This window comes from Vanrija albida (genome assembly GCF_041260175.1).
Source record: "Vanrija albida strain AlHP1 chromosome Unknown contig_2, whole genome shotgun sequence".
In the NCBI taxonomy this organism is placed as follows: domain Eukaryota; kingdom Fungi; phylum Basidiomycota; class Tremellomycetes; order Trichosporonales; family Trichosporonaceae; genus Vanrija; species Vanrija albida.
The window spans coordinates 2,998,011-3,011,420 of NW_027191421.1; the positions used below are offsets into that span (position 1 = coordinate 2,998,011).

At 62.3% G+C, this 13,410-nt stretch overlaps 2 protein-coding genes and 1 non-coding gene across 3 annotated transcripts; 2 read left to right on the forward strand and 1 right to left on the reverse strand.

The window, feature by feature from the left end:
• Positions 1–500: 500 nt before the first annotated feature.
• On the reverse strand, positions 501–5,801 carry Q8F55_002861 (uncharacterized protein; the record flags this gene model as incomplete). Its single annotated transcript, XM_069351437.1, has 3 exons — positions 501–3,563; positions 3,610–3,831; positions 3,867–5,801. The coding sequence occupies 3 exons, from the start codon at positions 5,799–5,801 to the stop codon at positions 501–503; spliced, it is 5,220 nt and encodes a 1,739-aa protein (XP_069211823.1).
• Positions 5,802–6,914: 1,113 nt separating this feature from the next.
• Q8F55_002862 (uncharacterized protein) lies at positions 6,915–12,743 on the forward strand (the record flags this gene model as incomplete). The annotated part of the gene is made up of 3 exons (XM_069351438.1): positions 6,915–7,047; positions 7,092–7,240; positions 7,287–12,743. 3 exons carry the CDS (start codon positions 6,915–6,917, stop codon positions 12,741–12,743), a joined length of 5,739 nt encoding a protein of 1,912 aa, XP_069211824.1.
• Positions 12,744–13,252: 509 nt separating this feature from the next.
• On the forward strand, positions 13,253–13,339 carry Q8F55_002863. Its single transcript has one exon. It is a non-coding gene; the product is annotated as a tRNA-Asn (tRNA).
• Positions 13,340–13,410: the final 71 nt, after the last annotated feature.

Sequence of the window (13,410 nt, forward strand, 5' to 3'; positions counted from 1 at the left end):
ATGGCAGGGGGCATGGATCTCGCATCATGCTCTGGGCCGGCGCTGCGCCAAGAACGGCGTCGTTGAGAATAGCTCTGCGATGCCTTGGTCCATTGAATCAGCCATACCAGGAACGCGCAGGTCGTCGTCAAGACGAACGGGCGACGAGATTCCCAGCCACATGTCGTCGTACCGTCGTTTCGTCTCGGCCGTCGGCAGCCCAGGGCCCGAACCGAACACTAGACAGTAGTCGCCGCTTGCCCGCCTGCGGCTTGCGTTGGCCATTGTAAAACAGGGCAAGGCGACATGCGACATTGGGCGAGCCAAACATCGGCCGTGCAAACATCAGCCAAACAAGAGGAGCGTGGGTGTTGGCCATGTATCGGCAAGCCCCAGCGAGCCAAGCGGCCTTGCGACTCGGGAGCATGGGGAGGTGTCACTCGTCGACTCGTGGCAACGCCGCGGCCATCACACTCAATGTTACAGGTATAGCATTGCACAATGTAATAGTAGCACGCCGTCTATGGTATCCTCTTCTTCTGCACGTCACTGTCCATCTCCGTCCAGTTCGGGCTCCGGCCGCCGACGACTCCGCCCAGCGGCGGCAGCCTCATCGACCCGCCGTTCCAGCCAGTGTTGCCAAAGCTGTTCGAGCCCGTGCTCTGCGCACTAAGCGGCTCAGTGACCGCCGGGTGCAGGCCGTGGCTCATCATCGACACACTCTCAAGCGACGCCGACTCGCTGTTGATTAACGGCAGGGGTGAAGGTGCCTTTGTAGGCGTCTGGCCCGGCGAAGGGCTGTATGAGGGGCGGGGGATGCTGAAGCTCGGCTCGGGGCCCTTGCTGTCAGATCCGTATGACTCGGCGGCGAGCGCCGCAAGAGCGGTCGACGCAACGCCCGTCTTGGTCCATCCAGGCTGGCGCGGGCCACGGGGGCCAATGACCGGCGAGCGGCCTGGAGATGACAAGGCGAGCTCAACGTCCGTCGCGGTCGTGCTCGTCGTCCTCGTGCTACTCGAGCTCAGGGCACGGGAGAGCAGCTTGGAGGCCGAGGAGGAGATGTCCTCGCTCGTGCTATTGTCCCACGACGGAGCGGCTCGGTGCTGCCACTTTGGCCCGGTGGGGGTCGTCGGTGTCGATAACGCGGCCATGTCGATGGATTCGGCGTAGACGTGACGGGCAACGTACGCGCTTGTGCTAGCGTCACTCAGCTCATCGAGACCAAACTGAGGGGAGCGCGTCTGGCGCGGGCCTGGAGACCGCGGCGACAGCGCACCCGAGCGAGGGGAGCCAAGAGCAGCTGTGTACGAGCGACGCTTCGACACAGGTGTCGCCGACGACGCAGCAGGCGGGGTAGGAGGCTCCAGGCCGATGCTCGACGCGACGGTGAACTTGCGAAGGGCATCTTCGCGCGACTCGAGGGCAGCGATCTTGTTCTTGATGTTTGGGAGCACTTCGCTGCCGTGGGCGGTCGACGCCATGGAAGGCGCGTAGTGCGAGTCGTGCGAGTCTTCGCTTAACGGGGCAGGAGGTGGTGCCGGCCGGAAGCGGTCCGGAACAGTCATCGACGACCGCTTCGTTCCATCAGGAGGTGCTGGCAGGGGAAGAGTGTACACCGGAGGCGTAGAGCTGTAGGTTGGTGCTGATGGAATCGTTGGCGACTCAATCGTCGCGTGGTCATCCGAGCTGGCACTCTCTGAAGCTGGCGCAAGAGGAGGCATGTCCTGGTCTTCCTCCGCAGGCCCACTGTGAGCGGTGACGAAGCTCTGAACAGACGACGAAGCGTTGCCAGAGCTGCCAGTGAAGACGCTTCGGAGTCCGGTGAGGTTGGGCGGCGCAAGCTCCTCCTCTGAACCATAGTCCTCGTTATCGCCCGCGGCGGCGGCAGCAAGGTTGCGCATCTCGTTGTCGCGTTGGATCTCCGTCGCCATAGCAGACAGGTTGCGGTGCTCGTGGTCGCGATGGAGATGGCTCTCCGTCGGCACTTCGGGGCCCTGGGCCATTGTCGCCTGCTGTGGCGCGTTTGGCGAGTGGCCAGACCAGCTGGACGGCTGGGAGTTTGGCTGGGATTGGGCGCCAAACGTCATGGCGCTTGGGGACTTGACGGACGGCTCGACATCAACCCAGAGGTTGGAAGCCGACACGCCAGAAACTGAGCGGAATTGCGGGCCCCAGTGAATGTCGCGAGCTGATCCAGGCGAGGGTAACAGAGGCACCGCGTCCCTAGCAGACGCGAGCGGCAGAGAGAGGGAATGCTTCATGCCCTCGCGACGTCCCCCGAAGGACCTGGGCGAGGGGAGTCCGCCAACAGTGGAGTGTCCCTCGCTCATAATGTCGGCATCATATCCGGGGTCGTGATCAAACTCTTGATTCAGGTCTCCAATGTAGATCGGCTCGGCATAGTCCACACTCTTTGGACGCTCCCGCTCCCGGGCAGCTGGGAGCTCAGGCGGGACCAGGTGGCCGCCGTGGGTCGAGGTAGACGTGACCGGCGAGGCAGGGAGAGGCCTACCTACAGCAGAGGCCAGACGATCCTCCAGGCTCCGGCGTGGAGGCGCTTCATCTTGGGCAAGGCGAGGTGACGGGAGGTCGAGGAGAGGGCTTTGCCTGTGCAGGGTAGGTGTTTGCGGGGCTAGGTCGCTCGACATCTCGTCACGGTCGTCGTCGTCGTAGAACTTGCCGGCGAGATTGTCGCCGTTCACGGATGACATGACCTCCTCCAGCATGTCGTCATCCTCCTCCTCGGCCTCGCTGATGTGAGGAAGGAAGTTGGAACGGAAGGCTGGCGTAGGGGTGACGACTGGAGTCTTCTCGCCACTCTCTTCAGCATCGTCGTGTTCGCCACGATTCTCGGCATCGTGGAAGCCATCGGCCGCCTTGGAGCGGTCCTCGTGTGAGCCCGAGCTATTGGCGTCCTGGGTGGAGGATGAGTTGCGGGTGCTTAACCACTCGGTCTCATCCTCATCAGCTTCTAAGGCTGCTAAGCTTTGCTGTCGGCCTTCACGGCGGTTGGCCTCGACGGCGACGTGGTTGCGCTCCTCGTCATCGATGCTGTGCCCGCTCTCAGATAACGTGCGGTGCTCGGCGGTGAGCTGCTTGGCGCGAGTGAGGCTGGGAACAGCAGAAGCAGCACCACGCTCGTTCGAGTACGTCGAACCAGGCGAGGGTGGGCGTGGAGAGAGGTCTGCACCGGCGTAGCCGGACTGGACAGTTGCGAGAGGTCCAGCAATGTTGTCGATGTGCAGGGTCGTCGAGCTTGTCCTAGCTGCCGACATGTTGCCCGCCGAGTCATCGCGGACATGTTGGCGAACATACGAAATGCCGAGAGCATCGACGCCGTACACCTGGTTCTCACGGGGAGGCCCAGCGATAGGAACCGCAGCCCCGGCAGGCAGTGGGGATTTCGTAACGACTGGGAGGCGGTTCATCGCACGGCGTACGTCGCTGGGCATTGGCGGAGGGTCCACCGAAAGGAAGTTGATAAGCTCCAGCGGAACGTCGACATAGATGTTGTTGTTGATGGTGACCCGAAGCACGTACGACACCTCGATAAACCTCGAGCGTGGGATGGATAGGTACCCAGTCTTGGAGATGGTCAGAGCCTGCCCAGGTGTCCAAGAATCGACTTACAGGAATAGGAACACTGATGTCCCAGCGGTTCGACTCTCCGGGCTCCAAGCCCGTCCACCATCCCTTGCCCGTAACGTGGCCAGACCCCACGTCCATGAAATCCGCCTCAACGGTCTCCTCTGAGATCTTGTTGCGCGCTGTAGAGATGGTGGGCTTGCCACCCTTAACACCGACTCCCCAAGTCTCGACAGTTTGAATAATGGCGGCAGAGTACTTGGTGATCTGCTTATTAGCCTCGGTCACACATCATTGCTCACCTTCTTGTTGCTGTTGTTCTCAACAGTAATTTCGGCCCATACCCGTTGCCCTGCCACCCAGATCTGACGACCGAGGGTAGCGACGAGGTTGACACGTCCCTTCTCACCACCAAGAGCCCAGCCAAGCGTGCCTGTAGTCTGGGCAAAAAGAGGAGACCTCAGTGGGCCGAGCGCGACCGCTGGGTTGTGGTAGGGAAGGATGACGACCGGGCGGTAGAAGTGGGCGATGGCACGCTTGTTCTTGGTAGGGATGTGAAGCTTGACACTGGCAACCACGACGTAGCGAATCGTGGGCCCCTTACCACCAGGTGTAGAGTAGGCGCCCTTGGCACCCCCACCTAGGGGAAGAGGGACAGAGAAGGGGATGGCGTGAGTTCCTTCGTTGGCGAGGCGGAAGCCCTCTTCGTCGGTACCACTGCCAAACAGGCTGCTGCGGGGGCCGTTGGCGTTGTCCTGGAAGACTGGCAGGTAGTACTGGTGTTGGTAGAAGATGTGGCGCACCGTTGAGGAACCATGACCGGGCATTTCCTCAAAACCAAGGACGCGGATCTTGCCAGCACCTACTCGAAGGTCCTTGGTGCGCTTGCCGCCACGGACGACAACCTCAAGGCGACCGCGGAGCTCGCCACCCTCGATCACACATTCGCGCTCGAGGACGACATCCAGCTCAACACGAGCCTTGCTCTTCTTGCTGGCTTCAAGGCGGACCTTGTCCTCGTACGGGGCATCAGGGGCCGGGAGGAGACGGTTGGCAGACAGGCGTCTCGAGCGGGGCTTGCCAAGCATGACTTCAAGCTCCTGGGCTGATCTCGCTTCGTCAGCCGCAGGGTGAAAGAGTGTGCCCTGTCGCGACAGCAGGACATCACCGTCGGAGTGGCGACGGACGTGCCCCCTCCTCTTTGGAGCCTCTCGGGTATGCGAGTTGCTCGTAGTCGGCGAGGCGGAACCTTCGACAGGAGAAGGAGAGTTGGTCCATGGGCGGCTGGTAGCACGACTGAAGTCGGGCTGCGCCGAATGACTGGACGATGCCTGGCTCGTCCGAGGGGGGACATAGGACTGGGGTCGTCGCTTCTTGGATCCCTCCTCCCCAGGGCCCTTGCCAAGCTGGTAGTTGCCTCCGCTAGGCGGCAGCATGACCATGCCCCCAGTGGATGCAGCAAGGAGGGCAGAGTTTCTGGAGTGCTGGACTCCAAATGGATCGATTAACGGGTCCGAGAGGCGACTCTGCTCCACTTCCGGCGAGGTCTGCTTGGGGGACGCCTGGGCGGGCCACGGCTGGGGTCGTGGAGGAGGAGGGGCACTGTGGCGCTGAGGGGAAGGGTTGGCTGCCTGTCCATTGGCGTACGCCTGTTGCTGAACAGCGGCAGGCGAGTAGCCAGACGGCATTGTCGGCGGCGGCGGGAACTGACCGGCGTACGAGTCCTCCGTACGCGGGGTCAATGAGGTGTTGCTTGGAGAAGTGATGGTTGTGAGACCCTTGGCCGCCCCTGAGGGAGAACGAACGACCTCATTGCCGGTGTTGCGGGGGTGGTCGGCAGGAAGGCGAAGCTTCTCGTCCTCATCGTCGCTCTCAGTGGATGCTGTGTTTCCCGTCGATCTCGAGATACGCTTCAGCCACTCGGAGCTCCTCGAGTGCCGAATGTCCTTGTTCGGGCTCGCGATCTCCCACTCGCCAGTGGACAGGCGGTCGCTGAAGACATCGCCGTCTGAAGGGGCATCGTCATACGCAGAGTTACGGTTCTGAGGGCGGGGCTTGAGAGGGGAGCTTGCCGCCGGCGCATACTTCTGTGCCACGGGCTGAGTGAAACCACTGAACGATGGGAACCCGTTTGCACGTGCGGGCGAAAGGTTGTGCGTCGGACGCAAGCCGAAGGCCGGGGCAGTCGAGGCCACCGGGGCCGCCGGAGCAGCCGGAGGTGCGGCAGCCGTGCTCATTCCCGGCTGGTGGAGCTGAAGGCGCTGGGGCGGAGACTGGGGAGGTTGGGGTCCCTTGGGTAGAGGGGCACCCTGTCCACGGGTCGGGGAGGGAGGCATGCGTAACGGCGATGCCTGGGCGGGTGACTGGCGGGTCGGTGAGACCGGAGGCAGGCGTTGCGGGGATTGTTGATACGACGGGGAGCCGCGGGTGGGCGTGCTGGCTACCCCGTAGCCGCCGACGAGGGCATCAGAGCCATACCTGTTGTTACCGCGAGGCGGCGTCGACTGGCTGGCGAGCATGTTGAACGGGTTACCAATCACCTATGGTGATAAGGACCCCCGGTTGTTGTTGTGTACACAGGGGACGGTGACGACAAGCGAGCACGTCTCCACAGCAATCCACAGGGGACACAAAGAAACAACGAGCAGTTGGCAAGAGCGAGGAGCAGTAGGGGGTTGTTGACAAGAGGTGGGTGCTAGTGACAAGAGGAGATGGGGAGGGGGGTGGATTGGGTGGATTGGGTGGTGCGAACTAGACAAAGAAATCAGTCGCCAACGGCAACCGGGTGTGATCCAATCTCCAAGCGATGATGGCGGCGGCGATGGAGGCGCCAGCCAGTGGTGGTCGATGGCGTCTGACTGGCTCGACCCCTGTGTTATTGACTTTACAGGTGCCGCCGCTCAATGTTGTCGTAAGGTGGCAGGGGTCTCCAGGGGAGCGTCATTGGCCAGTTCCAGCCGTGAGAGCAGCGGTGGTTTGCCCTCGACGACCTGGTCTGTTCATCCATGTCTTGCCAGGCGCAATGGCGCATAGCGTTGGCCTCTCACCCTTGGAGTCGAATGAAGGTCTCAGGAGTTGAGATGGCTGGCTGTCTCGATGGGCGAGACAAATCAGTCTCGTCGGTTGGAGCCAAACAGGGCAGAGGCGTCATTGCGATTTCTGGCTCGGGCTCAGGGTTGACCACGCGAAACTCATGTGGACCACGTGGGCAGTTAAGTCACGTGAATTCAAGCTCTGTTGAGATTTCGGTTGAGCCTTGACGTCGAGATGGTCGTCGACCGACACCGAGTTGACATCCGCATTGCTTGCTCGACACACGCCTCGACGCTGACCCCCGACCCGGCCTCACCATGTCGGCAAAGAGGAAGCGTGACGACGAGTCCACCAACCGGAGCGACCTGGTTCAAAAGCCAGCGCCAGGGACCAAGTCGTTCCCAACCGGCGTCGCCGTTCGCAATGGCCTCGCAACGGGCACCCGGCAAGGTGAGCTGCTTCCCCTGCAATGGAGCGCTTTGCTGACTCGCCAGCGCTTGTGTCTTTCCACCAGCAGATCTTGACGCCGTACTCGTCTCTTCCACTCCCAATCACCCACCCCACCGTCCTCATCGTCCAGCACTACCTCGACGCGTCGCCAACAGCCGATGAGATCTTCAATGCCTGGAAGAGCGCCGAGGAGGTGGGTAGCTGCGCATTGAGCAAAGTACAGACAGCTGACCATACAGACAAAGAACGAGAAGCTTGCAGAGACAGCCGCGCTGCTCCTTGCCCTCGTCCTCCGGATCATCACCCCGCTCCCGTTCTTCCGCACCCAGGCCGTTGGCATTGTCAACAAGCTCTTGGCCCCTGCCGAGCAGTACGATGAGCAGCTCGGGCGTCTGCTGCAGTCCGGCAAGCGCGAGAACATCCTCGCCGGCCTCAGCCTTGCCGCGGCCGCCGTCCATGTCGACGAGCCCGACCCGGCCAACCTCATGGGTGGCACTGCACGCGGACGGCTCGCGACCCGCGTGTGGGCTAGCATCACCGAGGGTGGCTCCGTCAAGGGCATCGGCAAGATGCTCGGTATGAGGCGACGTACCAAGGAAGGTGCGGTCGAGTACGGCGACAAGGACCCATTGGACCGCCCAGACATCCGCCACCTCGCCATCGATCTTATCCTCCCCCTCCTTCCCATCGCCCCCTTCCACACCTTTGCCAAGGGCATCCTCCCCCACCTCTACTCGGGACTTGCACAAGACCCCCCGACCACCGTCTATCGCGTCCTGACGGCCATGTGGGCGTCCATCTCCGGCCCACCACCAGGCATTGCCCGCCGCATCTCCCTTACCCTGCTCGACGAAGCTGCTATCCTCAACATCTCCCAGCTGCTGGAGCGTGGTGCTGTCGACCCTGTCTCGGGCCGCTCCGTCGGTGAGATTGCCGAGGGATTCCTTCAAGGTGTTACTTCCAACCCGTCCCGCGGTATCTGCTTCGCCGACGAAGGCTGGTACCCTCGGCAGGAGGCTGAGGATGATGGCAACAACCGCGAGAACTCCGATGCCCGCAGGCGCAAGGGCCTGCACAACCGCATCCTCTCCAACGTCGTCAAGCGCCTCGGAAACCGTAGTGTCGACGACGAGGGCCGTGTTGGTGGCTGGGTCATCAAGATGTTCGAGGCAATGCCCGAGCTCATTGCGGACTACTGGCCCCACTCTGCCCTGTCCCTCGAGCCTCGTCTGGACACCAAGTGGATCGCCACTATGGCTTACGTCGGACGCGTTGTCTCCCTTCCGCTTCCCGCCCGCGAGAAGTTCAACCAGCCTGCGCCGCGCGGAACCGACGGCCTGTCCATGCCACCTCGCCCGGAACCACCCGCGGTGTCGGTCATTGTCGAGTCGGTCCTGCCTTCTCCCCTGACCAAGGTCCACCTCTCGAAGGGCCTCCAGAACTCTAGCGCCCTCGTGCAGCACGTCACTTCCCTCGCCCTAGCTCGATGCCTCCAGAAGCTGGCAGCTGTTCAGTCCCTGTTCGCCTCCATCGCCGCCGAGTTGGAGGAAGGTGTCGACGGCCCTTGGACCGCCCGTGCTCGTGAGCTTGAACTCGAGTGCCGTCGCCGTGTTCCAGAAGTCAACGTGATCGTCGCCTTTGCTCAGAAGTCGTCGACCATGGCTCGTCCCCAGAACGAAGACGACGAGGTCGAGCCTTCCGTCGCCGCTCGCTCGGCGATGCTCACAGAGACTGCCCTCCGCCTCTTCGGTCTGTACTACAAGACTCTCCCCTCGTTGACAGGCGAGGCGAAGTTCGACGTCGGAAAGCTCCTCGTCTCGTCTTCGAGCGCCAACGCCGAGCGCCGTGCTCGCCGTGAAGCCCGTGAGGGCTCCGTCATCAGTGACTCTGGATCCGTGGGATCGATCGGTACCCTTGGAACGGTCGGCATGGGTGGCGGCTTCGGTCACTCGCGAGGAGATGTCGAGGGCTTTGAGGCTCTCTCCCAGCTGCACGTCCTTCGACTGCTGGGCGAGGTTCGGGACTGGTCGTGGATGAACAAGGCTGCAGGATCGCAGTACACATACCTGTACCACATCCTGCAGCTTCACCTCAGCACCCGCAACAGCGTCACTAACGCCATGACGACGACTCTGCTCCACCGCCTGCTCGCGCCGTCGCTGCTGTTCGAGCACGACCCCGTGGAGCTTGACATCTGGCTCACCGCGCTGCCACGCATCTCCGACACGGTGTCGGGGCCGATGTTCATCGCTCAGCAGATCTACCTGCTGTCCTTTGTCGACGACTGTGTGCGACGCGCGACCAAGGCACCGCACAAGTACATCGAGGAAGCGGCGGCTGTGGTCCCGCACCTCAGCGGCCGAGAAGTCGCATCGCCGCTCTTGCTTACCATGTGCGAGCAGCTCCACGCCAAGCTCATGGGATTGCACATTGCCACCGAGGCCGCCGCCGTGGTCATCAACTACCTCCGCCGCGTTGTGGTTGGCCTCCTCGGCAAGCAGGGAGCCAAGGACTTCGTCACAGCTATCATTGGCCGCATCGGTGCCACGGTCCAGGCTGCCAAGGATGCCGGCCAGCCTCGTCACGGCCTGGCTGAGATCGTTGACCTCATGACCTCCGATCTTGGTGTGATTTTCGAGGCTAAGGCTGTCCCCGCTGTCGACCCCGAGACACCTAAGCTTGTCGACGAGGCAGACTACGCCGAGCGCTCATTCGAGCGCCAATGTGTCACGTCCTTCGCCTCGGGTGCGGTGCCCCAGCTCGCCGCGCTCGCGCGCTTCGTGAACACTGCGACGGAGGGTACTGGCGCCCTGCAGAGCCAGTTCCTGTCCCACTTCTTTGCTGCCACCCGACCAGTCGACCACCAGATCGCCATCCTGCGCCTTCTCGCAGCGTCTGTTGGTCGCGTTCGTGGCGCCTCCTCAGAGATCTCGCAGAGGCTGAAGAGCGCCGTGTTCAACAACGCGGACATTCGCAACCTCTTCCTCACCGAGGCTGGCAACGGCGTGCGCGAGCAGCTCTTGGCCCTTTCAAAGGCTCTAAGCCCGACGGCATCATTCGACCGCGCCCTGGCAGAGCACTTTGCTCACGAGTCGGTTTCCCTGCTCGAAGCCAAGAAGGTCACCGACGAGCTGGCCCTCTCTGCCGTGCAGCCGTGGGTCAGCTTCCTCTCACCCTCACAGGTGGACCAGGCGCTCCGGAGCGTCATCCGTCGTGCTACTGGCGGCTCGTCCAAGAAGAAGCGCAAGTCTGGCGCCGCGGACCCTGCCAGCTCGACTCTTGTCTCGTCCGTCCTTGGTGCCTTGGTCGAAGCCGCGACTCCAGAGGTTGTCTACCCCCACCTCGCCGACCTCCTCTCGCTGGGTGCCTACAAGCCTGTGTTTACACTGCTCAAGGCATCGGTGGCCTCCTCCCTCAGCCGCCGCCTCAATGTTGAGATCAACTCGTCGATCGTGAAGGATCTGGCTTCGAAGGAGGACGCCGACGCTTACGACCTGCTATCGGTGCTCGTCAGCCTGTCTCCTTCCGCAGCCGACGCATTCAAGGCGTCGCTGGCGGACCACAAGCAGTGGCTGAAGGATGCTCGCATCCTTCCGACTGCTGCAGCCCTGGACGACATCCCCGCCGACTTGGCCGCCGACGTAATCAACGCAGCGGTCAGTGCCCTCTCCGACGCTACCCTCAACGACACCGAGCACGCTGCGGCGCGGGCTCTCCTCTGCAAGCTGTCATCCTACCCCGACGACATCAGCAGGGCGCTCCGGGCAATCCCCTTCACCTCGTTTGACCTCCCTCTCGCTGAGACTGCCGCCGCCCTCGCCGAAACGCGGGACGCCAACCTCAGCTCCGCGATCACCATCCTCATCGACCTTGGTCTGCAGTTCGCCACACGTCGCCTCTCGTCAGGTGACGAGCTCGCTGGAGGAGAGCTGCAGAGTATCGCTGCGTTGACCGAGGCGATCAAGGCGTCGTCGTCCATCCGTGTCGAGGTGAACACCAACTTTGCCGAGCCGGCCATCATGGCCATCGTCAACGAGCGGCTGGACGTGCCCGAGGCGATGGAGTTTGGTGCACTTCTATCGTCGAAGGCAATGCTGAAGGCTGGCTTCGTGCGTCAACAACTCCAAGCTCTCGTCGCCTCCAAGGCGATCTCAAAGCTTGCTCTCCCAAGCGCGGACGCTGCCGAGCGCCTCGGTTTCATTCGCCTACTGCATGCCCTCTTCCTCGCGTCAACTTACGTGTCGTGCCAGCCGAACTTCATCGAGCCCCTGGTGCCTCTCTACCGCGGCACCCTTTCTACCGCCGACCGTCTCCTCCTGTCGCTGTTCCAGGCGTTCGAGACCCAACGCAAGCTCAGCGTCACCAGTGTGCTCAAGCACTGGTCACCCGCTGGTGCAGTGAGCCACCGTGCATTCGACGCCCTCACGTCGCTTGATGCGAGCCGCGTGTTTGCGTCGTGCACCGCGTTCCCTCTGCGACGCACTTTTGCCCCTGGTGCCCACAACGCCGACCCCTCGGACGACAAGGCCACTCCGCCAAACGACGACGTGTACGACCCCGTCTTCGTCCTCTCGCTCCTCGCTGCCTCTCTGCAAGAGGAGCTATCGGGTCTCGACTGGGTCGAGATCCTGCGTTCGAACGTACTCGGCCTGGCTGTCTGTGCCCTGACAAGCAGGGACGTGGGCATGAGGACCGTCGCAGGCTACACGCTCTCCAAGTCGGCGGAGTTGATCAAGACCGCCCAGTTCCACGAGCAGCTCCAGGTTGTGCACACACTCGAACTCGTGTCGCACGCCCTCCCGGCTCCCGCGACTGAGGACGGAACGGAGCCCAAGCAGCCCCGTCTTCCTCCCCTCATCGCACTGTTCATTACTTACGCCCTCCGCGCCATCGCATATCCAGGTTCCTTCTTCTACCCCCTGTCCTCGCGCTTCCTCCTGCAAAGGCCCACCCTGGACATTGCCGACGTTCCCGCCCTCTACGGCATGCTCTATGCCGCCGGTGACGGTGCGAAGCGCGAGCGTGCGTTCATCGTTCGCCTCTTGAAGGACGGTGCGCGTACCGAGGCCGACTGGCGTATCCTCGCGCGCCGTAACACGTGGTCGCTGCTCGCGTCGCTGTTCCAGTCGTCCCTTGACGCACCGCTGCGCAACAACATCCTCGGCGCCATGAACTCGATGGTCCGCATCCCCGCCGGTGCGCGGTCGCTGCTCTCGTCGTCCCTCATCTCGTGGCTCCGTACGCAATGGGACGTGGCGCCGACCCGACCCGGCGCGGAGCAGGTGCGCAACACCATCCTCGACATTTTCGAGGACGCCATTGCCTCAGCGGCGCCCAAGGTGGAGGACGCTGGCCGCACTCGTTGGGTCAAGGACGCAGAGCAGTTTGTCGTGGCTGCGTCAGCGGGCGCTAGCCCTGAGCGTCTGCTCAAGATCACGGACATTGCCCTCCGTTTGGCGCTGCTGCCACACTCGGCGACAGCGTCCGCCACGCTGCCTGCCCTTGTCAAGGGTATACCCGCCGATGGTTCGCTGGCCAACAGCATCACCGAGAACCTGTTCCGCATCTCGCTCCTGCTTTCCCCAGGGGCCGTCGATGCGGGTGTCATTGAGGCTGTCAAGGTGCTTGCTCAGCGCACGGCGAAGCTGGACGGCAAGACTGGGCAGTGGGCGAGGGGCGAGGCCCGGAGACTGTGATGATAGACATGTACATTAGGCATTAGGTATGAACTTGCATTGGGTTTGAGCAGGTGTTGGGGAAGCGTTGAGAGAGAGCGGTTATCTGGCCTAGTCGGTCTGGGTCAGGGGGACGAAATGGCAACCTTCCTCAGTACGGGCTATTGTGAAGGGCGGGGGATGAACTTCTACACGGGCAGTCTTCGTCAAGTTGAATGGCGAGCAACTCGGCGGGGCAGATTCATAAGGGCTAGAAAACCCCATTAGCATCCACGGCCATAGGACTCAGAAAATACCGCATCCCGTCCGATCTGCGAAGTCAAGCTGAGTACCGCCTAGTTAGTACCATGGTGGGGGACCACATGGGAATCCTGGGTGTCGTGGTTTTTTGCGCTGCGGCCTGGCGAGGAAGAGTCCAGCCCGCCCCTCAACTTTTACGAGGCAAGTGACATTTTTCCCGATTTTTCACATATTTTTCAAGTCACGTGACTGTATCTCCTCAAAAGCTACCCGACGACGAAAAGCACAACTGCCCTATGGCTCAGTTGGCTAGCGCGTGGAGCTGTTATCATTAGACGACAACTCCGAGGTCCACGGTTCGAGCCCGTGTGGGGCAGTTATCTCTCTTTTTTGCCACTGCGACGGACTCGGATGTGGACGAGGAACGAGGTCCTTTGGCCTTGCTCGG